This window comes from Trifolium pratense, linkage group LG2 (genome assembly GCF_020283565.1).
Source record: "Trifolium pratense cultivar HEN17-A07 linkage group LG2, ARS_RC_1.1, whole genome shotgun sequence".
In the NCBI taxonomy this organism is placed as follows: Eukaryota; Viridiplantae; Streptophyta; class Magnoliopsida; order Fabales; family Fabaceae; genus Trifolium; species Trifolium pratense.
The window spans coordinates 49,124,372-49,150,599 of record NC_060060.1 but is presented as its reverse complement, the minus strand read 5'-3'; the positions used below and the strand labels follow the sequence as shown (position 1 = coordinate 49,150,599).

Below are 26,228 nucleotides of genomic sequence, written 5' to 3'. Positions count from 1 at the left end.
TGACAAACTTTTAATGATCTTCTATTCATTTGGTTGTTGCGTCCGTTTCTTTCCTACTTTTGGACAATTTTTCAATTTCTTTGGCAAACTATATTTCAGTAATATTAGTATTAGTTTAGTGATGCAACACGAAATTCAGATTATATAGTGTCAAAACTGCATCCAATTTTATACATTAATTAAATTTAGACGGTCTACATAAAAAGGTGTTGTGTCTTTATTTAAAAAATAATAATTTAAATGTAGATTATAGATATTCTTTATTATGTCGGTTTAGGCTACTAATCTAATGACGAGGGATTTAGTTAGTATGCATAAGATCTTAAATTCAATTTTCATTAGCAACATTTTAACCAAAAAAAAAAAAGGACAGACATGTTGGTTTAAACTGCAAATCCGTAATTAATGTGATTTTTTTTTCTTTTGAAAAACTAGATTTTTCTTTTTTGGTAGATGTAAAACTAGATTTGGCTCGTTTGGTCCAGCTTTTTTTAGAGCTTATACAAATAGTTTATGTAATTTTTATATATTATTATAAGTTTGTCAAAGTAGTTGATGATAAAATAGCTTATAAAATTGCAATTTTCACTAGTGTTAACTTATAAAATAGCACAAAACTTAATTTATATTGCATAAGTTGTTTGCATAAGCTCTAAAAAGAGCTGGGCCAAACGAGCCCTTATATATACTTTGATGAAATTTTGTAAGTCATCCCTAAAATTCAATTTGGTGGTTCAAAAATTTCAATCATGATTTAATGAACAACAATGTAAAATTAACCACCAACCCTTTTTTAGTGAGATTTCTATTCTCTTAGCTATGCATTTCTTGCAATAGATATAAATAATTACAGCAAAATAAAAAATTAGACGGAACCTTTATTCGTCTTATGCCTTTTTCTCACTAAGGTCTCATAATTGACAATCCCAAGAACTTCAACTTCTAAGATCTATCAACAACCTAGTCTGCCACAAGTGGTAGATACTTAGGTCCTTTAACTATTTGGTGTTGGGTTCGATTTCCGGCCGGTGCGTATGGAGAAGCATGTATTGGGAGAGGTCAATCCCTTAAATTGATCTCAGTTACCTCGAGTGAATTAGTCTCTCCAGTTACGCACGGAGGATACCTTTCGTTAAAAAAAATATATCTATAGTTGTGAGATTACTCCAAAATCTTATCTAAATAGAAGTGATATATGTTTCCTTATGATTAACTCAGTTGGTAGGGACATCGCATATATATAGGATCAGGATCAAATGACATCAACTAGTTTGACACTAAATGCTACACCTCTCGATAATGTTTTAACCGACATAAATGTTATAAAATCCATTATTGGATTGAAAGTTTATATCATATAGATCATTTATGTAAAACTTCAGACAAATCCAAAATCATCTAATATGTTATTGAGATACATCAAAATTAACGGTTTGCGTCATTTTTTATATGACATTAATCTTTATGTGTCGCAATAACATATCAAAAGATTTTTGATTTGTCTGAAATTTTACACAAATAATCTAAATGATATAAACTTTCAATCCAACGGTGAATTTTATAAAATTTATATCGGTTAAAACATTATTGAGAGGTGATTGAGAGGTGTAGCCCATATTTTTATCGGGCGGGCTAAAAAGTCCGAAAACAATTCGGGCTAGGATTTTCAAGGCCCAAGCCCAGGAAAAAATCAGGTTTGGCGGGCCGGCCCATTCGGGCTAGCTCATTATATATATATATATAGGAGTATATCATAAATAGAAACAAGTATTGCTTGTATTTTAAGTGTGAGTTGAGTCTCACATCAGATAGACAAGTGAATGTTGAATGATTTATAAGTGAGAAAACCCATAAACTTAACGTCTTAAGATTCTGGGTAAAAGTGTGGTGTCCAACTCACTTGTGTAGTTGTTCAAGGCCTGATGTGATGATCCCTAGACCCCCTCTCATGACCCAACATACCAGATGTGATGATAGTCGGACCCATCATGACCCAACAATGATATGTTAGATTCAAAACAATAAAATGGCAAGATTTGATCCAACTGAAACAGGAATGTCGAGATATTCATGGGAACCCCTAGGTTTCATAGAATATCAACAGTTTAAAATTACAAAAAGTTGTTAGAGAACATATATATATATATATAAACCTAGTAGACTATAAACTAATAGACCCAATAAAATAACTCATTACTTGTTTTGGTCAAGTAGTCTAATGGCTAGAAAAATAATTCATTACTTTATTATCTAACAATGATCACATGAGTTTGGTTCAAAAAAAAAACAATGATCACATGAGTTGTTTTAGTGAATCAATATGGACCATTCAATTAATTGAAATCAACGAACAAGATATTATGTCAAACTTAAGTTTGACACGTGGTGTCGACAGATCATATCTTATGAAAATAATATATGTATTTTTTAAACTGTCCAATATTAATCGAACGGCTAAAAACAAGTGATTGCACAATTGGGAAAAAAAATGCATCTAATCAATTTCCGTAATAAACATCCAACTTAAAAGGTTGAATAATATATTTTGCCAAGAAACTATTCAATTTAAGTTTACATGTTTTTTTCCTTTGACGAGAGATTGAAAGTTTATATAATATAGATCATTTATGTAAAACTTCAGACAGATCCAAAATCATCTGATATGTTATTGAGATACATCAAAATTAACGGTTCGCGTCATTTTTTATATGACATTAATCTTTATGTGTCGCAATAGCTTATCAAATGATTTTGGATTTGTCTGAAATTTTACACAAATGATCTATATGATATAAACTTTCAATCCAACGGTGAATTTTATAAAATTTATATCGGTAAAAACATTATTGAGAGGTGTAACATTTGGTGTCAAACTAGTTGGTGTCATTTGATCTATATATATATATAGAGAGAGAGAGAGAGAGAGAGTTGTCAAAACGGGCGGCCCGACACATTTTGGGCCTCGGGACGGGCGAAAAAGCCCGGATAAAAAAACGGGCTACCAAAATTAGTGCCTGAGCCCGGCCCGGTACGGGTTATCGGGCTTTCGGGCCGGCCCGGTTTTTTTTTTATTTTATTTTTAGTGTTCAAACTCAACATTATAAATAGGATCAATAATTCTCACGCGCCCTATTTTTAATTAATCATCTGCTACTTATATTATACGTATATATTTAAAATAATTCTCGCGCACCGTATATTTACTTATCCGCTATCTACAAGTATCTCATGCGCCCTATTTTTATTCATCTTCTACCTACGAGTTTCTCGTGCGCCCTTTTTTTACTCATCCGTTACGTACGAGTTTCTCGCAGGTACTATTTTTACTCATCCGCTACCTATGAGTTTCTCGGCTGCCCTATTTTTACTCATCCGTGACTTAAGTAGTAAAAATGAGAAATTTAAGGAAAAAACATTGTCCACTACTTAAATAGCGGATGATATTTGAGAAACTCGTAGGGCGGCAAAAGAAACTCTTATAGTACAAACTAAGTTTAAATCATCCAAAACAAATTATTTATATTTATTTTTAATTTTAATTTTTTTATTATAATTTATTCTGGCTTGCGGGCCGCCTGTGGTCCATTCGGGCTAGCCCATATTTTTATCGGACATTATCGGTCCGGGCTAAAAAGCCCGAAAACAATTCGGGCTAGGATTTTCAAGGTCCAAGCCCGGGAAAAAATCGGGCTTGGCGGGCCGGCCCATTTGGGCTAGCCCATTTTGACAGCTATATATATATAGGAGTATATCATAAATAGAAACAAGTATTGCTGGTATTTTAAGTGTGAGTTGAGTCTCACATCAGATAGACAATTGGATGTTGAATAGTTTATAAGTGAGAGAACCCATAAACTTAACGTCTTAAGATTCTAGGTAAAAGTGTGGTGTCCAACTCACTTGTGTAGTTGTTCAAGGCCTGATGTAATGATCTCTAGACCTCCTCATGACCCAACAGACCAGATGTGATGATCCTCGGACCCATCATACCCAACAATGATATATTAGATTCAAAACAATAAAATGGCAAGATTTGATCCAAATGAAACAGGAATGTCGAGATATTCATGGGAACCCCTAGGTTTCATAGAATATCAATAGCTTAAAATTACAAAAGGTTGTTAGAGAACATATATATAAACCTAATAGACTATAAACTAATAGACCCAATAAAATAACTCATTACTTTGTTTTGGTCAAGTAACTTAGTGACTAGAAAAATAACTAATTAATTTATTATCTAACAATGATCACATGAGTTGTTTTAGTGAATAATTCAATTAATTGAAACCAACGGACAAGATATTATGTCAAACTTAAGTTTGACACATGTGGTGGAGACCGATCATATCTCATGAAAATAATATATGTATTTTTTAAACTGTCCAATATTAATCGAACAACTAAAAACAAGTGATTGCACAATTGGGGAAAAATAAATAAATAAATAAATGCATCTAATCCATTTCCGTAAACATGCTACTTAAAAGGGGGGGATTCTAGTGTGGGTAAGTGGATGATGTCTCCCACTGGTGAAGACTAATTTTCCACCACTAGATGTGTTGGAAATACAATGAATGGTGTGGATGAGTTACAGGGAAATTGTTGCTACAGTGTATTAGTAGGTTTTTTTTTTTATTTATCTTTTCTTTTATAAAATTTAAAAATTTAAAAAATTTAAAAAATTACAAAACTTAAAAAATCGTCAATAAACCCTAAAATCGGCTGAAAATCCAAAAAATAGGCCGAAAAACCAAAAATCGACCGAAAACCAAAAAAATCGGCCAAAAACCTAAAATCGGCCAAAATTGAAAAAATTGACTATAAACCCTAAAATCGGCCGGAAACCCGAAAAATCGGCAAAAAAAACCTAAAATCGGCCAAAATTAAAAAATCGACTATAAACCCTAAAATCGGCCGAAAACCCAAAAAATCGGCCGAAAAACCAAAAATCGACCGAAAACCCAAAAAATCGGCTGAAAACCTAAAATCAGCCAAAATCCAAAAAATCGACTATAAACCCTAAAATCGGCCGGAAACCCGAAAAATCGGCAAAAAAAACTAAAATCGACTATAAATCCTAAAATCGGCCGAAAACCCAAAAAATCGGCCGAAAAAACCAAAAATCGACCGAAAACCCAAAATCGGCCAACATCCAAAAAATCGGCCGAAGAATCTAAAATCGTCCCTAAACCCAAAAAACTCAATTTTTTCGGATTATCGGCCGATTTTATGGTTTTCGGCCGATTTTAGGTTTTTCGGCCGATTTTAGGATTTATAGTCGATTTTAGGTTTTCAGCCGATTTATGGTTTTTGACCGATTTTTCGGTTTTTCGGCCAATTTTTGGGTTTAGGATCGATTTTATTAAAATAAATAAAATTAAATGAAGGAAATTCAATTACATTACCCAAACAAAGAATTTTACAATTGATGGAATTTCAACACTTTATCCAAACACTGGAATTTGAAAATCAAGGGAATTCAATTGAATCAATTGAATTGCTTAGTATTTAAAATCCCTTGAATTTCTAGAATCCCTCATCCAAACACACTCTAAGTTTTTAAAATCAAAATATATATAAAGAAACTGTATTAATTTCAAAACTTGATGCACCTTTATTATTGTAATTGTAAGGGTTAAGAAACTTTATGACACAAACTTTTGAGATTTTGAAGTACTTTATAGACTTTTAAGATTTAAATGAGTCAATAAATTCGATATAAATTCTTTCTAAAATAATAATAAATCAATCAATGAAAATTAATCCTTCCTTAAAAAAATCAACAATCATTAATATAATAAAAAAATGAATGAATAAAATTCTACAAAAAAAAATCAATGAATAAACAAAAAAACAATTAAAAAAAAAAAATGACGAACAAGGTTCTGTTGCTGTTGTTGAAACATGTTGTTGTATATATTTTCAATGTCTATATCCTATAATGAATTGTGACACTATCTATGGTAGCAGGACAACCATGAAGAGGAAACGTGATAGAGAGGTAGGGAGAAAATATAAGCGATTATAAAAAAGATGAGATAATCAGGAAACATGAAATGGAAACATGAGGAAAGGTGAAAGAAATTAAAAAAAATGAGAATCCATCAAAATCTCATGATATGAGGAAAGACTTTTTGTAGCTCAAAATTCACTAAAAAGTCCATCAAAATCCATTAAAATCCTATTTTTTAAACAATCCATCGAAATTAGAATACTTTTGAATACCACAAGACTTTTTGTAACTTGTAAAGAGTCTTGATTGAATACCACTAGACTTTTTTAAAGTCTTTTAAAATCCTAATTGAATACCACAAGACTTTTTTAAAGTCTTTTAAAATCCTAATTGAATACCACAAGATTTTGTCATCATAAAAAAGTCTTTTAAAATCCATTAAAATCCTAATTGAATACACCCTCCTTACTTAACTTTTTTTTTAAAGACAAAGAACGATCATTATATCTTCTATTGTAACAATGGTAACAAAAAAATGGATTTGTGTTGAACCTGAACCATGAAATTCTATCTCAGCGTAAATATATCAAATTCTTCTTATTCAAAAATAACTCGGCAGAATTTGCTATTTTATTTTCTGCTTTTACACAAATAACTTGCTACCATGAAATGCTGCTTGTACACCATTTCCAACATAAGAGAAACATGGTAACAAAGAAATAGATTTGTGTTGAACTTGAACCTGAAAATGAATATTATTTTTTCCGTTCGGGGCGCCAAGATAGGCCTCGTGCTTCCATAACATTTCCGGCCCTTGAAAGTCCCACAATCATTGTGGTATAGGTGTAAGTATTGGGTTTTAAGTTTTAACCCTTTTTCCTGCATTTCTTGCCAAAATACGAAGGCTTTATTAAACTTTCTAATCACACAAAGATCATTTATCATAATGCTGTAAGTCATTCCATTAACTTAATCATTTATATAAATAAATACAACCTCAGTGAATAACAACAATCAATAGGCTAATCACAGTTTCAAAATAGATAAATAAATTCACCAAATAACCACAAGCAACAAGCTTGGTTTGTTACAAAACATAGTACCTTACACAACATAGATAACCATTAATACTTTAGTTCACTAACGAGGTTTGTTACAAAACATAGTACCTTACACAACATAGATAACCATTAATACTTTAGTTCACTAACGATCATGAAGTAACACAAAATGAAACCAAAGTCAACAACGTAAATTTTACAACACATTAACTAAGTCAGATTGAGGCAAATAAATTGCATGAAAACATGTCCAACACCTGAAATAAAATCAAACGCAGTAATATAAGCTACAACACGACAAAAACATTGCACAAAAAAAAGTTTAATGTAATGTACTAAAAGTTAAGGGCGTCAAACTTACTAATATCATATTCAAAACCATCATATGAAGCACCCCATACACTTTCAATTCTGTCTTCCCATTACCTACAAAAAATTATTCCCATTTGTCAAATATTGAATGAATAACTAACTAGACATACTGAAAAAGAATTAAAAAATACGTGTCAACTTACAGTAAGAATTAAAAAATAGCTTTCGACCCACACAAAACTAATCAGCTACATACATTATTACTCGAAGGCACTGGAAGCGGAATGAGCTTCAGAATTTTAAGTTTTAGTGCTTCTATACTGTAAGGTACACAAGGGTAGTCAAAGGTTAGACAAAATGTACAGCATAGGTACTGAAGACGTGCCTCGAAAGAGCTATCATGGGCACGACAAGTGACATGGCAGCTAACAAGGCTCAGTCTAGCGTGGGAGAGTGAAGTAGGTCTCCCACCATGGGTGACTTTGTTTTAACCATAGATTCAATTATGTCATACCATAATATTCTACACCACTCACACTATATCACATATTCTCTACTTTCACAATTGTTTCTCTCTCCACCGTCTCTATCACACTCACAAAATCCATCACAACACACTCATTGGCACCTTCACCACATCACAACAATATTTGACAGCAGCAAGCAAGAATAAACTTACTAAATCTTTAAATATATTTTCAATAAGAACACCATTCAAAACTCAAAAGTCAAGAACATCACCATCTCCAACAAAGATCCAACAAAGAACACACTACTTCCTGAAATTTTTTATATTTTTCAAACAATGAAGAAGGGGAACAACATGATAGTTCATTGAAATTAAAGATTTAATCTTACTATAATTTGTGTGATAAAGATTCAAGCTTCAATAATTTAAGAAAGAAAAAATCACTATACTTCCTTGAATTTTTTATTTTTTCAAACAATGATAGTTCAATCTTGACAAGTAAGAATTGAAATTAAAGATTTAATCTTACTATAATTTATGTTATAAAGATTCAAGCTTCAATAATTTAAGAAAGAAAAAATGAAGGTATGTGTTCAAATTTTCATTTTGTGTATCAACCACTCCAATGTTTGAAACCACATAATAAGTGTAACAATTCCCTGCGAAACCATCAATATGTGATCTCCATCGGGAGGCTCGGGGGGTGGTGTAGGAACGGAAGATGCCCGTGTCCCTTGGAACTCCCCGTGTTTCAATTGAAAATTGTGATCCGGTGGTTTTGGCGGTGGCGACATTAAGTTGTTCTAAACAGCTGCATTATTAGGTGGTTCAGGTGGTAGCAGAGGGTTCGATGCTGCAGCAACTGGTGTGGTGGTTTAGGTAGTGGTGTCTCATACCATTCTGTGAAAGTTGCAAGGCTTGTAAGGTCTGACTGAACCTGCTTCCCATTCCAGCCATTAACTCTAGCCACAGAGCCTAGAATTAAGCTAGTCCAAGAGGGCGGAGGCTAGGGTGAGGGAGCCTCTCATATAGCTCACGGGTGAACTACCAAAAGATTGAATCTGGACCATTCGTTGGTGAAAATGCATGATACATACGCCACACTGTATCAATGTCCCTCTCTTCTCTCTCTACCTTTACCTTGACATTTTTCTCAATGTTCATTAATGTTCTTTCCTAATACACCTAATACAATGTTTCAGAATTCAGATGCTTCCCCTAATGTTCTTTCCTTCATTTCTCTATTAATCTCACTATCACTTTTTTTTCTTCATTCAAATTCTAACACTTTCTACATCCTCTCAAGATCAATTTTTAAAAAATTTATTTTAAAGTTTTTTAATTGAATTGAAGGCTTTTGAAGCTGAAGTTTCTAAGAATTCATGATAATCAATGTTGTTTCAAGTCTTAAATCTATGTTCCATCACCTTGGAAATTTCAAGAATGGTCAATCACCACTTCAGAGGAATCAATAGAAGTTATGGAAAAGGTTGAAATTGACGAAAAAGTAGAGTCATAACAAATCAAAAAAATACAAAGAATAAAAAGAAATCATGAACAATAATCAGGAAATGGAAAAAATACGAAGTAAAATAAAATCCAGGTTAACAAGAGCATGGAGAAGAAAGGGAAAAATATGGTATAAAAACTTACACTAAAATATATAGACCTCTAAATCTAACGGCCATTAAGAGTTGCCACTGGTGAGAGATATGATAGGCTCTCTCACCCTAGCATGAGCCGTCCAAGAGAGAACACATTGCTCACACATTTCAGCAAACACTTGGTGGGCAAAATTGAGTAAACCAGATTGTGCATAAAATTGTATTTGAGAATTCCAACAATGTAAGTTTTAAAGGGTCATTGCATATAAATTTTAGAGTGAAGACTCATTTTGATCCTCACAAATTTTTTACCGGACAATTTAGTCGTTAACAAAAATAAAATCCAAATTTTTTATATAAACAATTCTCCAAATAATATGTAGTTATATGACAAGAAAATTTTAAAATTTTGATTGAATGTTACTATTTAAAATACTATCAAAATTTAAAAAATTAAAACATAATAGCAACATTCACTTACTTCCCCTGAAGCTACGTTCACGAACAATGGATTTTGACTGTTTGGTCTACCCTCCATGACTCAAAGCCTACATATTTAACAGACATAGCAAATGTTTAACCATCCCTATTTCATAAACATATCTATGAAAATCTTTATGAATTTGAGGCGGATTCTAGCGTGAATAGTCGACAAAAAATGAAGGATTTAAGGGAAATAATTAAGCCGGATAAACTTACCTCAAAGAACCTTCCGTTGTCTTCACTTTGCTCTGCTTCTCGATCGATCCAAACCAGTTGTCTTTGCTCGTTTGATTTGCTACAATGAAAGTATGAATGTTGATTTGCTACAATGGAAGGATTTGAAAATTTGAGGTAAAGAATGGTTTGTCAACTTGTTTAGCCAATTCAATGTCCTCGTCCACACCAACTTGTTAGATCTTAAATATGTTAATTTTACTTAGTTCAATGGTTATGGACCGGAGGAAGGAGCAATGCGGTGGATCCTGCGGTGGGGGGAAGGAAGAAGATGGAAGGAATTGTTAGGTGAGAAAGTATTTGTTTTTGTTAATAATAATAATTAAAATATTATATTCTCAATTCTCAATTAATAATTAATAATTACTTAAAAAAAAAAAAAAAAAAAAAACAGGAACAACCTTTGATAGCCAGTAAAAATACTCTCTCACCAGTGAGAGATATGTTACTCACACCCACGCTAGCATCCGCCCTTAAAAGGTTGAATAATATATTTTGCCAAGAAACTATTCAATTTAAGTTTACATGTTTTTTTTCCTTTGAATATGTCAAATAGTTGAAGTCGTTGGTTGAGGGTCCCCTAAAAGAAAATTTCCACCATAAACAGTATATAGTAATGACATGTCTCTATTGTCTCCATTCAAAGTGGAGTGTGCTATCCACAAGTTCACCAACAAATCCAACACTTCAATCTTCTTTTGTTATCTCACCATTGCAAACTTCAGAGCTTGTGAAGCCAAAGAGAAAACAAACACAAATACTAGAAATTAAGAGACACCCTTTTCAATGGAATCTGTTCTAAGCCAAGTTGGTACAGTTTTCTACCAAAAGCCACGTTTAGGTACTAAGTTCAATACTTGTTCCTTTGGTAGGGTTGATTCTAGGAGAGTAAGGAGTGTGGTGGTGGTGAAAGCAGAGACAGGGGGTGTGAATAGTATAAATCCAGATATAAGGAAGAATGAAGATAAGGTTGTTGATTCTGTTGTGCTCAGTGAGCTTGCTAAGCCTCTTACCCCTTATTGCAGGTAAGGTTTAGATTTTTGATGTTTTTTTATTTATGGTTAATTTTATCTTTGTGACTCTTAATTTATGTGATGTTAGTATGTTACTAGGGAAATTAACATTTTTATTGGTTACAATATTTGAAATAATGATCTATTGAGAAAAAACAATTCCACTTTAATTTCTTTTAAATAAAAGGTTAGTTGTAACAGCCCCCACTCAGCTTGAGTGGGAGTTAAGAAATCACAGTATTTTCAACTCCCACAGAAGAAAAAAACTCGCTAAATTGTCGAACGATAAGTCGGTGAGTGATAGCACTGTTGTTGAATAGGGTTGAGCTGTTATATAAACTAGGTGAGGAGTGATCGTCGGGGCACAAGACATGTTCAAAGAACAGCTCATGGATGCTTATAGGTAAATGAACACATGAATGAACTAAATTTACATTGGAATGAAAGGATCTTACACAGTCCAAGCGTGTCTGACTTGAAACACTCTTTTGGTGAATGACCTTTTCAAAAGTTCTTAGAATTTAGAAAGTGTGCGGATCAGGGCGTTGAAAAGAGTTGTGTTGGTTTGTTGGGTCAATCGATAATACTCAAATAGTTAAGTTAGTTTGGATGTTTGAGTTGCAGGTTCTCATTTTTTAGCAGTGATTCTTGTCATGTCTTATGCCAAATCCATGGAAAAATAATAGTTTTTAGTTTAAAAAATAAATAGTGTTAAGTTGACAAGGGAGGTTTTGTATCCATTTTAAGAGATCTAAGGGAGGTTAGTGTCTAGTTTAAAATTAGATGAATGGTTAACGGATAGTTAATGGCGTTAAGTTGATAAGGGAGGTTTTTATCTACTTTTAGAGACTCAGGGGAGGTCAGTGTCAAATTTAAAAATAGAGGGGGTGTCTGTGTCATTTAAAGAGACCTCAGGGGAGGTTAGTGTATTTTTCCCTAATACTTATGACATGTTTAGATTGACTTATTTGAGCTTACTTGCTAGCATAAGTTTTGTGAGACTGTTTGAAAAGAACTTATGAAAATAACTTATGACAGTTTTTATAAGTGTTTTTCAGCTTATTGTCATAAGTTCCTTAATATTGCTTACGAAAACCAGGTGGAAAATCAACAGTCTGCTTGGCGTGGTGGTGTCATTCATAGTTGAGAAATTAAGCTTTTTATTTTTGGTCTGATAGCCTGGTGGCTAGAAATTCTACCTTAAAGGTGAATAAGTGGAGTGTTCGGGGTTCGAACCCCGGCTCCTGCATAATATATGCAATTTCTCTACCAACCGAGCTAAGCTCACGAGGACGAGAAATGAAGCTTTTAAATCTTCTGTTAAATGGAAATTGGAAAGTCTTGAAATTTTCTATAGTTTTTTTATGTGTAGTTTTTCATGTTTAAATATAAAAAACATCTTAACCATTATATGGCTTTCTGGTGGTTTAAATTTGGTGCAGATGTTGGAGATCAGGAACTTTTCCTCTATGTGATGGAAGCCATGTAAAGCACAACAAAGCCACAGGAGATAATGTTGGGCCTCTTCTTTTGAAAAAATAAATTTAATAATTTTGATCACTTGTGTTATGAGAGATATTAAATTTTCAGATGTTGCTTATGTATTATAGACTTAACATTTCAATGTTTGAAGCTTATTTTGCAATTCATCTATATATTTGTTTGGTATATTCCTATTTATTGAATCAAAGGTCAGCTTCTAAGTTGCAACATTCATGAGAAGTTAAATTTAGAAAGAGTTCAATATATAATTGTATATAATTGTTTTGGTTAAATATGTTTTTTTTTTATAAGCAAAAAGATTGAATTAAAAGGTGTGCAAGGGGCACTCAACCCTTACAAAAATTGCGAAAACCATTAGATGCTTAGAATGCAAGCTAATGGATCGTTACACCAGTCTGAGAATACAAATGAAGGATTAAGTTCTATTCGACCTACAAACCAAACCCAAGAAATAAAAATAATTTGATCAACAAGTGAGACCAAATTAAACACATCTCCACGAAACATAATGTTGTTTCGAGTTTGCCATATACTCCAAGTGGTTGCTAGCCAAATGACATGACGAGTTTTAACAAGACTCTTACTCTTCACCAAATCACCAAAAGTAGTGAAATGCTTCCATACTTCCTCAAAAGTTATAAAATTCACGTCCAGCCATTCATACACCTTTCTCGACAATTGAATTGAAAGAGAGCAATTAAAAAATAAATGATCGATATCTTCTTCTTCTCTAAAACAAAAGGCACAACAAAGTTCATGCGGATTACTAATAATTCTTTTTCTCTCCAAAGCCTTACGAGTCGGTAGTCTCGCTAATAACAACCTCCATCCAAAAATGCACTTTGGATGAAACATCATTCGCCCATAAGTCTTGTAGTGCATCCACCACATTGCTATTATTCTATTGCGGTGTATTTGACAATTAATTCATTTAATATTTTTATAATTAAAATATTTGTATTAAATAAAAAATATTTTAAATTTAAGTTTTACATTATATTTTTATCGGTTACAAGAAAATATTTATAATTTAACCGTTTTAATAATATTATTAAATGTGACATTATACATTTGACAGTTACATTATTAAAGTTGTAACAATTATATTATTTAAAATTATTAAAAAGAATATCTCAATATAATATTAATTATCATAAAATCATATTTAATTTTGTATTTCTATATAGCTCACTATAAATATAAATGATTTCTCCACGACAAATCCACAAAGTCAAAACCAACTTCAAGGGATATGGTTTATAGGATATCGATCCTCATTTGATGTTGGTTTTATCGTTGTTTGTAATTTTATTATATAGTAATATTCTATGTTAATTGTATTTATAAGTATCATACTTTGTGTGTATATATATATATATATATATAACTTGACTTAATATATACATAGAATATTATACATATTATAAAATTAGAAACATTGATAAACCAACATCAAATGAGGATCGATGTCCTATAAACTATACCCTTTGAAGTTGGTCTTCGAACATGCAGATCAATGTTCTTAACCCAATTAAAAAAATCGTGCATAAGAGACATTGTTTTCACACACAAAATAAAAGAAGCAACACAATACAAATTTTCAAATACGGATAAAAATGAAATGACTTTGTTGATTTGTTGTGGTGAAATCATTTATATTTATAGTGAGCTATAGAAACACAAAATTAAATATGATTTTATGATAATTAATAATATATTGAGACGTTTCTTTTTAATAATTTTAAATAATATTATTGTTACAACTTTAATAATGTAATCGTCAAATATATAATGTCGCCTTTAATAATATTATTAAAACGGTTAAATTATAAATCTTTTCTTGTAACCGACAAAAATATAATGTAAAACTTAAATTTAAAATATTTTTTATTTAATACAAATATGTTAATTATAAAAATATTAAATGAATTAATTGTCAAATGCACCGCAATAGAGGATGTATGAGAGGCAAGGAATTTCGAGGAAAAAAAAAGACAAATAGTTCTTGCTTATATTATAGATTATAATCCTTCAAAAAAAAAATATTATAAGATTATAAATGTGTCATGTTTCGTCAATCTCTAACAATGGCACCACACTGACAATATAACTACATTCAATGGTCATGCTTACTTGCCAGAACTTCATTAGAATTACTCGATCACAATCTAAGACTAATTAAGGTTATCAACTAGACATACACGTAAATGAATTGCGAAAACGATTTGAGGGAGAAGAATGATTACCTTATCAAGAGTGAAAACTCTATCATATATCAAAATGCTTGTTGTCGAAGTCACTAAGTTTGGTTTAGTGGTGAAAGATTTACATAGAATGCTATATGTTCTGGGTTCGATCTCCGGCTCTTTGTAAACCAAACAAAAAATGCTTGCGGTCGATGTTCTGTGAAACAGATACTTCTCTATTGTAATCGTTGCACTGCAAGTAACAACTTGAGACGCATTGGTACGCAATTAAATTAGCTAATTGGAAATTGACTCTTTTATTTTCTCCATACGTTATGTTGCTTCAATTAAATTAGCTAATTAATTCCTTTCTATTGCCAGCTCATGACGCTCTAATATACTTGCTATCACTTTAATTGTATTTAATTCCTTTACATGTAATCCCTTTCGATTTGCAATTTACAATTACACTATACCTTCCCACTATAATTGTACGATGATCCCTTTTCCTTTCAATTTCATTACCAAGTCCATGAAATATTCAATGTCAACGTGGTTACGTGGGTCAAAAATAGAAACATGTTAATATTGATTGAAACCACTTCATCGTATAACTAAACTCCGAATCAGATTAGATGTTCCAATAAATCGAATACTAGTGGTGAAAATAAAAAAATAAAAAATTTGTTAATCTTGCAACGTTTCTGTTGCATGTTAAACCGAGAGTCAAAATCCTCTTATTATTTAATCACCAACATAAACTCTCTCTCTTTCATAATATTATTTTCGGACCTATTAACACTTTTTTTTAAGGGACCTATTCAAACCATTTTTTTTTAAGGAATCTATTCGGATTTTTTTTTCTTAATGGACCAATCTGAAACCAAAAATAAGGGATCATTTTACTAATTAACTCATTTAAGAATTATGTTACATAGACATTTTGTTGTGACATAGTAGTTGGACCTTTATCTTTTTAAAAAGAAACTAATCTTTATATACTAAAGGATCAGATGTTTTCCAAGTCCTTTTTCCTAACCCTAAATTCTTGTCCAATCAATCCTCTACATTTGTTTCTTCTGACCAACCACATCTTGCCATGCCATTTAGGGTTTCATTTCATTTTAGGGTTCAATCCTCTTCATTACATTCATTCAAATAATTCTTTGCCAGATGTCTCATGTGGACCTCTCCTATAACTGCTGGTTTATGCAAACAACAGGTATTGCTGGTTTATGCAAACAACTGGTATTGCTGATTTATGCAAACAATTGGCACAAGTGGTTTATGGAAACAATTGTGGTTTTAAGATTGCTTTCCCAATTTTTGTTCATTTGTGGAGTTTTTTTTCTCTCTCTTCCCCCTCTCTCTCGTACGCTCTAGCTCTTTCTCACCTTCCTCTCACACTTTCATCTCTCTTTCTCTCTGCACTCCCCATCTCATCTTCACCATAACATCCACACAACAACCTCCACACCATCTACAAATCAACCACTCGTGAGAGTGACGGAGTGGCCGAGTGAGAGAATATTTGCCGACGGGAGAGAAGTTCCGGCGAGGAGGAGGAGTTCCGGCCGAGAGAGTTCTTGTGGCGGTTTGTGGAGACTAAGCTTCTTGCTCCTTCTTTCTCTGGTTCCATCTTAATTTCTATGCTCTATTTATTATTTTTTTTATTTTTTTCGTTGCTTTTTTTTTCTTGGTGAGGATGGTTGAAGATTGGAGGTGGTGGTGATGTGTGGTGGTTGTAACACCCAAACCCATTATTTATATATTTCTACCTTAGTAAAATTCTTTTTCAAAATACGCAACGGAAAAATCACATTTAATTTATTGAATATCGGTTCGAGTATTACACTCCTCTACCAAAATAATACTAATGTGGTTAATTAGTAAAAATACTTGTTTATACAAATGTTAAATCAACTAATGTATTTATTAGCTATACAAAACAACCTAGATAAGGAGACTCTATATACATATAAAACCCCTTTTCCCGTGTCACAATCAGAGCGGAGCTTCACCGACGACTCGACATCGAATACCACAAAATCCTGTAAAATCTGGACCCCCAACGGTCCAGCACATAACACATAAAAGAGAGTTAGATAACATACTCAAAATATACAAGTGTAAGTAAATGGTACTTAAACACTTCTTCATAAAAACATGCATAATCATACATTATACATATACATCACCATCATTCATGCATATTCATATATCATGCATATACTTCATTTATCACCTAATCAATCATCCACAAAATACACCAAACATATAATTTCACGTCGTCTCGGACAATACCAAAACATCAACAAATACATTGTTCAGATTATGGTCATGATGGTTCGTGGAGGAAGTTCGGGTGAGGAGAAATCGACATTCTCCCCTTCCTCGAGTCACCCACGAATATGAAATCTACTCTCTTACCTGGATTCGAAGAAAACACGACGAAGATCTAGAATCTCTAGCTTTCCCCTTGCCCTAGCTCCTCAAGCTCTCTCTTCTCCTCTCAAGAACACAAAAGGAACATGAGAAATGAATTCTCTTCCTCACTATGCCCTTATGGGCGCCCCCTCACACTCACAAGGCCCATTGGGCCTCAAGCCCAATTGGCTTGGCCCAATAACGCGTTAACTCACTCTACCCGCTTAATAACTAAAGTACTCGATAAATAACCCTAGTTATTAACTTAATTAAAATTCCACGTTAAATAAAATATGGGTCATGCTAAACAGTGCCCCCGGGGCACTTGTTAAGCTTACCTAAAAAGGAAATAAAAAATAAAATTTATATTGAAAAGACAACTTTTTATACTTTTGAGGCATTGAATGCACGCATTTCGAGACAAAATTTCTATTTTAACATGCTTAACTAGTGCCCCGGGGGCACTGTTTAGCATTTTCCATAAAATATTTTAACACATAAAAATAATAATATGAAAATTGGGTCGTTACAGTGGTTATGGTGGATGGTGATGTATCTCCAAATTCATCCTCTAGATTTCATCTTTCTCAATTTGTCAAATATTCATCTCTCTAATTGGATTTATATGTTGTTTTTTTGCAGGCTCCATGGAAGGATAAGGCTCCTCCATGAAATTTGATCTTTGGATGTCAATAAACTCAGGTGACTAGAAAAATCTCATCTCTCTTTCAAACATTTTTCGTTTTTTTTTTATTTTTTATTTATTTTTATTTTTTGCAGGAAGCATTCCAATGATAAAATTGAATTTTTATCAATTGGTATTTATATAGTTTATCACAAAATTGCTTACTAGATTGTGAGGTTTTGTTGTTAATCCCATTGTAAGTGTCGTTGTTGGATTGTCTGCTCTTAATGCTATTGGAGACAAGAAAATGAAACTCAAACTTGGTGGTGAGAGTCTTCTCTTTAATTTGCACTATCTTCATATGTCAGATCTCATATTGATCTTATTTCAATTTATTGTTCTTTTCTTTGTTAATTAGGAAATGATAGATCCTTATTGGGAAACTTTTTCTTATGTAGGTGTGGCATTAGGAGACAGTTTGACTCTATACTAAAGTGTTCAAAGTCACAGACACTAAAATACCGGCAAATCAGTTTGAGTTCATGTCTTTCCATGACATTATCTCATGTACTAAAGAGGATCAGTTTCTTGGTATGCTTTTTTTGTCATTGTTATTGCTGTTTTGAGATAATTTGGCGCTGGTGAAGACCATTTTCTGTTTGAAATACAATCTGGTTAAGCCATCAAGGTCTACCAGTTACACAAGTGAAAGTCCCTTTGTGTTTGTTTATATTGTAAATTTTATGGACAGAGAAATTCTGTTTCTGTTCTGCTTATTCCAATCAATGTTCTGTATTTAACTTTGGTAGGTATGTATCATGCGTTGTTGGATGCCCAGTGTCTCCATCAAAAGTAGCTTATGTGGCTAAAGAACTATATGATATGGGTTGCTTTGAAATCTCACTTGGTGACACAATTGGGGTAGGCACACCAGGTAATGAGTTAAGATGACTTTATTTTACAAAAATGTTACCCTATTTTTACCATTTCATTTTTTCAAAGATTTATTAACATTTAATAACATAAATGTTATTCTCACCATTTCTCTACAAATAATTGAAAACAGTGAAAAGAGTATACGTCTGTCAAATATTGAATTGAGACTGGGAAGAATTGTGAGATTAATGCCAAACTGTGTTTTTTTCTCTTAATCTGGAATATACATTCTTTTTTCTGAGAATTTTCTGTTTCTTTCGTGATCAGGCACAGTAGTTCCAATGCTTTTGGCTGTAATGGCGGTTGTACCAACGGAAAAGCTTACTGTTCACTTCCATGACACATATGGGCAATCCCTTTCAAACATTCTTGTATCCCTCCAAGTAAGTTAACCAACCTTCAAACCACTATAATTAATGGAAATTCACTTGGATTTTTGGTAGTTGGAAAATTTTGAATTTGTCGCAGCCATTTTTCTCAGGGCTGCCTTATTAAGATCAAACAGATCATGTTGCAACTGCATACTTTGAAAGTGCTTGACTGAGTTGAAACATGAGCGATCCTATCTTTAGATCGGACAGCTTGAGATACATGACTGGCAAATTCAGGATTTTCCAGCTGTAACAAATCAGAAGCATATTTTTTCTAGAATATAGGTTTAAACTGGGTCTGCTTTTTATGATTTGGTAGTCACAATTATTAATTGACATCATTGGTTTGTATTCATATAAACAGATGGGAATAAGCGCAGTTGATTCTTCAGTTGCTGGTCTTGGTGGTTCTCCATATGCTAAGGGGGCTTCGGGAAATGTAGCTACCGAAGATGTTGTGTACATGCTTAATGCTCCCCTCTGGTTCCTTGGGTTATCACTGGTAGTTAACGAGTAATTTTGCCTTCGTAATTTTTTTGCACAAATTGTTAATTAATGAGTAACCGCGGGAAACTTGAAACAGTTGATTATTGATGAGGGAATAGAACAATTTATATACATTTCTATTAAAAATCCACTAGAGGAGTAGTGGCAGTTGCCCTCACAAACTATAACTTATATCCACCACTGGTTAACAGATTCAGTGATGACAATAGACCACAGCTCATAGACGGGTATTCTTAAATATCTTGGTTAATTACAATTATGATCTACTGAAGTTTGGGTGGAGAATCGATTACTAGTGCTTTGTGGGCTTGTATTGTTGAATAATTGGTCTTTTGCTACCGGCAAGCCTGTGTTGCCTCTGTAAGGATTGCTACTGCCGAGCAGAAACATCATGGCGGTCTTTTGAGTTTGATAGGAGAATATGAGGCTGTTATTAATAATTTATACCCTTCTATTTTGCCTTGTGTGGAAATACTGATATCTGAAATTGTCTTCAAACTAATTTGTTTGTATCAACTAACAAGGCTTTGCAAAATATTTTGCCATCATTTAGGTATATCCAAACATGAGAGCGGCATTCATGGATATCATTTGAGGTAAGGCTCTTATATGTCATGTTTCAGCTCTATTATGTTTCCTATTTGCCTCTTTGACCTGTCATCACTTGCTTGGACAATATTGATTTTGAGTTTGCATACTTACATCATGCATTTTAAATTTGCTTGGACAGTTTGCACTCTGATTGGTTGATGCTTCAAATCTTTGCATAAGCACTATCCAGGCATCAAGTGGCATGATTGTAGATGCAAATGCAACGCAAGATGAACTGATATCTACTCCTACTACTGTAAGTCTATATTAACTCTTAACAATATTCCACTTTATTCTTTGATCAAATCTTTATTATTTTACTACTTTTTGTGTAAATTTTACAGTTTTAATTAATTCTCCTTTTACAAGTTTGATTGATTGCCTCATTGAATTGCACTTTCACTTGATGCTGGTAATAGAAAAGCTTTCATTATATTTATATTAATTTCAGTGATTATTTGTTTTAGGCCTAAATGGTGAAAGCAATATTTTTGTTCATTCTATCATGATGCAGCAACTGTTGCCAAAGTAAATCACTTCATATTGGTTACTTCATTGGGAACAAACAAATTTGGTTTTCCTGCAGCTATTCTCAAGTGAGTACGAAAACTTTCTCGAGGATCATGTTTACATCATAAAGCAGTTTAACCGATTGCTTAGTTCTATTTCTATAGTTTATTTTGGGGAGTCTTGTGTTGGAAAAGAAAGGCAGAAGAAGCATTGCTAGCAAGTGGACTTCCATACACAGTAAGTCATTGTGATACTAATTTCGCCGAAGCACGGCGCAGGGTCCTAATTATCTTATTATAATGTTATGGCTGTGTCACTCTTTTTCAGATAGTGAGACCTGGAGGCATGGAGCGGCCTACCGATGCTTACAAGGAAACTCATAATGTAACCCTATCAACTGAAGATACTTTATTTGGGGGTCAGGTTTCAAACCTTCAGGTACTTATTGTCATGTAATTTTTTTCGTGTATGTAGCTATCTATTTAAGATATGTAGATATATGGAAGTTGATATGGTGAAATGTCTTCTTTTTGCATGGTTTTGGTCCTGATTTTACATTCTCATCAAAATCACAAAACTCTTGTGACTTTGAGTGGGTTCAAACGAGTCCACAAGAGTTCAACTTAGTTTCCTAATAAATGAGTTTATAAACAGTTCAACTTAGTTCCTACATAGAAGAAACTCATGAGTTTGACTTGACAATCATGCTTGTACATACTTGGTTGGGTCAGCCACTGTCCAAGGGGTGTTTTGGATGCATACTAACTTTTAACAATACAAGTGAATGTAGTTTATTATGTTTATGGTAAAAAAATTATATCATTGTTTGGAATTTATGCCAGAATAAATGATTTCTTTGCAATCCAAGATTCAATTTGTTGATGCAGTTTATATTTCTTATATTCTTTTTGAGGCATATGTGATTAATTGTCTTCCCGCATATAGTCAGTGTGCATCTTTTTTCAATATTTGGACAATACTGGATGTGAATAAGTCACTTCTCTTTTCTCCTTCACCTAGCTACACATTGGACTAGCAAAACCCTGGCTGTTGTTAACTTCTGATAGATAGATCCTGGATTGTTGATTTGTCATCTCTTTAGTTTATACTTCTTGCAAAAATACCTTCTCAACGACCTTACATTTATCCGCCTAAGGTAAGTACTTCCTCATAAAATACATTTTATGCAGTGACAATCCCATCTGCGAGATTCATCCAAAAAATGTCCAACCTACCTGACATAGCCGAAGCTCCTGCTGATTTCTTGAATGCCAAAGCTCGTGATGGTGTTGCAAATGGTGACGATGCTGATAATTACATCGAACCTGCTAAAGGTTTTCCATCTCTTGATTTATTTTCTGTTTGTTTTTGCCATAAATTTATGATCTTGCTGGTCAATAACGTTGATTATGGTTATTATCATGGTATAACTAACAGATTTGACTTTAGGGTTTAAGGTAGAATCCATGTAATATAAGCTAGCAAACTAAATAGGTTAGTCCCGCCAGTTGATATGTTTTTAGCTTAATGAGATAGGTTTTTGATTATGTTTGTGATTCGTGGATATGTGGATATTATATTTGTAAATATATTTTAGTGTTCCTTGCTAATTTATTGTTCTATATATGTTTTTAGTTTGGATTTGAATGCTATTGAATCCTGAATTTTCATCACTTATGGTTTCCTCTCTTAATGTTTCTACTTATTCCATATATTACATTCCTTGCATTTTTAATCTACATCGAGCTAACCTCTGAATAGTGACTGCATGTATGTCTCTTTTGCTTTGTTGATTATTAATGAAAATGGTCCTCAAGAACAACCAAAATAACTTCATCATCTATCTTTTATAATAGATACATCAGTCCTTTTAGTTTTGTGTTAAAATAATTTCATTTGACATGAGTACTGGTTGGATTAGTTTTAAACCATGATTATGATCTAGACAATCTATACTTGCTATTTAACTCTGCTATCCATGCTGACTTCCACTTTTCATTTTGATAATTTCCTTATTTTTATGTTGAACTTCTTTATTGTATAGATATGAACCATCGCTACGACAAGACGCATCCTGATATTCGTCCTTACTCCATGATGACAAGAACAGGGTATATGGAGTACAATCCCATGAAAGTAAGCAATAGTGTTTTTTTTTGGATGTTTTTTGGGTACCAATTCTGGAATTGTAGATGGTGTAGAAAAAACTATGAGGGTGTTTTAGCTAAGACATTCTTAATTGTTTCAGCTTGAATGAACTCAGGGTGATCTAACTTGGATTATCTGTTTTGCTTTTTTATTCATTTCATGGCCTTTCCATTCCCTTGCTCTTAATATTGTGATTATAGCTAAGACGTTTTTAAATTCCAGACTTGAATGATCTAATAGTGTGTATTATCAGCCTGATCTATCTATTTTCCTTTGACAATCATTTCATGGCCTTTTCATTTACTTGCTGTTAATATTGTGATTATTGTGTAGAATGGATAAGAACTGAGGGCATTTATACATTATATTTCAAAATAAGCTAGCATGCTTGAATGAACTCAGATTTACTTGGCTTGGTCTATACATATCACTTTGTTGATCATTACATATTGTGAAATAAGATAGGGTGTAGAATTTTAGACAAGTCATTTTTAATTACCAATTTGGATAAACTCAACCTTGCTAATGACCTCTTCATTGACACATTGAATCCTGAAATAAGTTAGCAAGTATATTGTGAACATTTTAGCCAACTCTTAGAATAAACTAACTTGGTCTATATATTTTGATTTGTTGGTAATTTAAAGCCCTTTCCATTCTCCTCCTCTTAATGTTGTGGTTATTATGTAGAATCGAGGGAAGCTACCGGAAATTTATGCACGTGTTGTTGGTCAGTACATTGGTGATACATTTTTTTTACAGGACATCAACGAAAACCAAATCCAAGTATCTGTACTCAAAAAGAACAATTCAGAAATATATTTCACTCATGGCTGGTCTCGGTTGAGAGATTTTTATAACATCAACGCTGGCGCTTGGATTACTCTTTTGCTCATCAGTCCTTTTGTTTTTTCATCCGGGTTCGATTCATTACTGGCATGGAGATCACCTATCCTCATAAAACTCCTCCATATAAACTCATGTTGGAAAAACCTTTTCTTGAATCATCTTCAAATGGACCTATTCCCTACTTTGTTCTTCCAAGAGTTTTTGCACATAGTCTTGAGAAAACTCTCACTATTTCTGATGTCCATACTGGGACTTTGGTATGTTTCATTTCTCATGCTACAAGATCATTAGTACTTTTTATTCATGGCTAAAATGTTGGTTAATTATTCAACAGACGCTCTATTGGAGAGGTTTCTGTCAAAATGCACTGCCTAATGAGGAGACTCAACTCAGATTAATTGATTGGCTTGGTAATACATGGAATCACTGTGATCTCAAGTTTGACAATGCCCCTTATATCAACTGCAAGATTTCAGGTCAATGGGGAGATGTTTGCAAGGTGCATAATTTGGCTAAGGATGTAGTTGTTAAATTTGGCGTTACTGAGGCATCCAACAATAGGACCATTTACTTTAAGCTCACCCCTTTCATTGGTGTTAGAACTACCCTCCATGCTCCTTCCACATCCAGCAATCGGAAGAAGTTCTACCAAAGCCAGTACTATTACATGCTCTAGATTTCCTAAACTCCTTTTGGAACTTTTTATGTAATATGTGGAACAAAATTGAATTTGTCTACTTTTTGAGTTTTTTCATCTTGCTCTGATGCTTTGAGTCTTATAGTGGAGTTCTCTAACAAAGACATGCTTTTTTAAAGGCCATTTAATGACTATGCTTTGTAGGAAATATTATGATATCAATGATATTACCAATTTGATCAAAATCATATAGTTCTTTTTAGCTTACTTTGACTCATATCAACCATGATTGGTGTAACGACCCAAATTTATTATTCACTATTTAAGTGTTTAATTATTTGGTGATGTGGTTTTTAAGTAAGATAGTAACTTTAAGTTATTTATCGAGTACTTTAGTTAACGCGCGAGTTAGTGAGAGTTAACGCGAGTTGGGCCAAGCTATTGGGCTTGAGGCCCAATGGGCCTTGGCATGTGAGGGGCGCCCATATAGGGCAAGGTAGAGAGAGAAAACTCATATTTTTCTCTTTGTCTTGGAGCTTAGAGAGAAGGAAGAGCATGGGTGAGCTAGGGCAAGAAGGAAAGTGAAGATCCAAGAGCAAATCTTCGAGTTTTCTTCGAATCCAGGTAAGAGAGTAGATTTCATATTCGTGGGTGATACGAGAAAGGGGAGAATGTCGATTTCTCCGTACCCGAACTTTCTCCACCCCATTTTCGTTTGAGTTTTTGGGTGATTTTCTTAAAGAAAATGATAGAGAATGTTCATAACATGTTTAATATACTTTTAACATGTAGTATGAACGAATTTGTGGGTTAAAATTGGGTATTTGTTATGTTTTGATTTGAGTTGTTGTGTTCTTGAGCTTTTGAGCTAAAAATGGTAAATCTCTACTTTTTCGTAGTAAAAATGGTAGATCGGTGAAATGAACCGTCCTTTTGAGTCTATACATGTTGGTTACACGTGAAATCAAACTTATTTGGGATTTAGAACATCAAACTTGGATTTTTTGAGTAGATTCCTTTCCTCTGTGTTAGCAGGAGTCATCTGCATGATAGTAGGGGTTCTATGTGTTAGCAGGAGTCATCTGCATAATAGTAGGGGTTCTATGTGCTAGTAAGGGTTCTTGCATGATAGTAGGGGTTCTATGTGCTAGCAGGTGTTCTTGCATGATAGTAGGGGTTTTATGTGTTAGTAAGGGTATTACCTGAACTGTTATTTGTAGTAGGGGTTCTCTGGTATAGTAGGGGTACTCTGTGTTAGTAGGGGTATTACCTGAACTGTTGTTTGATGGTTTTAAATGCTACTGATTGTTTATAACCATGATTAATTTGTATTGTGATGAATTGTTAATTATATGTGTGGAATATAATTGTTGCTGATTGTGTTGATGATGTTTGTTTAAATGTCAAAGAAGTATATTAAGGTGTTAATCAACTTAATAAAGAAGGATATTAGAATTATGTTATTCTAATAAAGAAGTATATCGAATTATGTTATTCGATAAAGAAGGATATTAAGGTATTGATTATCTTAATAAAGACGGACGTTGGATAGTGTTCCACGTTATTGTTGATGGGCTATATGCCAAAATTATTGATGAATATATTCATGAGTTTTGAGTGCATGCATCATGAATATTTAGGGATATTGGCTTGTCCAATAAAGAAGGATATCGAACTATATTTGTTTGATAAAGAAGGATATTAGAGGTGAGATACTCTAATAAAGAAGATGGTACCACATGCATTAGAGGTGTCTAGAGGACATAACATGAATGTGAAGCATTAGATTGCATTAGGGATTATGTG

At 33.1% G+C, this 26,228-nt stretch overlaps 2 protein-coding genes and 1 long non-coding RNA gene across 7 annotated transcripts; 2 read left to right on the top strand and 1 right to left on the bottom strand.

Annotated features, from left to right (window-relative positions):
* Positions 1 to 6,819: 6,819 nt before the first annotated feature.
* LOC123911475 lies at positions 6,820 to 10,561 on the bottom strand. 5 transcript variants are annotated; one of them, XR_006810538.1, is made up of 5 exons: positions 10,521 to 10,561; positions 10,102 to 10,367; positions 9,884 to 9,950; positions 7,379 to 7,443; positions 6,980 to 7,274 (listed from the first exon to the last, which is right to left on the bottom strand). It is a non-coding gene; the product is annotated as an uncharacterized LOC123911475 (long non-coding RNA). The 5 variants fall into 5 exon arrangements; XR_006810537.1 differs by lacking the exon at positions 10,521 to 10,561 and having other exon boundaries at positions 10,102 to 10,407; XR_006810540.1 differs by lacking the exons at positions 6,980 to 7,274; positions 7,379 to 7,443; positions 10,521 to 10,561 and adding an exon at positions 6,820 to 6,835 and having other exon boundaries at positions 10,102 to 10,403.
* Positions 10,562 to 10,754: 193 nt separating this feature from the next.
* Positions 10,755 to 12,800, top strand: LOC123911474 (CDGSH iron-sulfur domain-containing protein NEET). The gene is made up of 2 exons (XM_045962896.1): positions 10,755 to 11,144; positions 12,575 to 12,800. Exons 1-2 carry the CDS (start codon positions 10,906 to 10,908, stop codon positions 12,672 to 12,674), a joined length of 339 nt encoding a protein of 112 aa, XP_045818852.1. The 5' UTR covers positions 10,755 to 10,905; the 3' UTR covers positions 12,675 to 12,800.
* A 5,653-nt stretch (positions 12,801 to 18,453) lies between these two features.
* On the top strand, positions 18,454 to 24,667 carry LOC123911473. The gene is made up of 7 exons (XM_045962894.1): positions 18,454 to 18,464; positions 20,793 to 20,874; positions 20,953 to 21,025; positions 21,979 to 22,122; positions 22,833 to 22,924; positions 23,627 to 24,042; positions 24,120 to 24,667. Coding segments are annotated over exons 3-7 (654 nt in total). The 5' UTR covers positions 18,454 to 18,464; positions 20,793 to 20,874; positions 20,953 to 21,024; the 3' UTR covers positions 24,121 to 24,667.
* Positions 24,668 to 26,228: the final 1,561 nt, after the last annotated feature.

Excerpts from the sequence above, each read along its gene's own strand:
- LOC123911474 (XM_045962896.1), top strand. The coding sequence starts at position 10,906 with ATGGAATCTGTTCTAAGCCAAGTTGGTACAGTTTTCTACCAAAAGCCA. Across the intron at positions 11,145-12,574 it reads CCTCTTACCCCTTATTGCAG|ATGTTGGAGATCAGGAACTT; the intron begins GTAAGGTTTAGA and ends AATTTGGTGCAG.
- LOC123911473 (XM_045962894.1), top strand. Across the intron at positions 22,123-22,832 it reads TTACATCGAACCTGCTAAAG|ATATGAACCATCGCTACGAC; the intron begins GTTTTCCATCTC and ends TTTATTGTATAG. Across the intron at positions 22,925-23,626 it reads TGGAGTACAATCCCATGAAA|AATCGAGGGAAGCTACCGGA; the intron begins GTAAGCAATAGT and ends GTTATTATGTAG.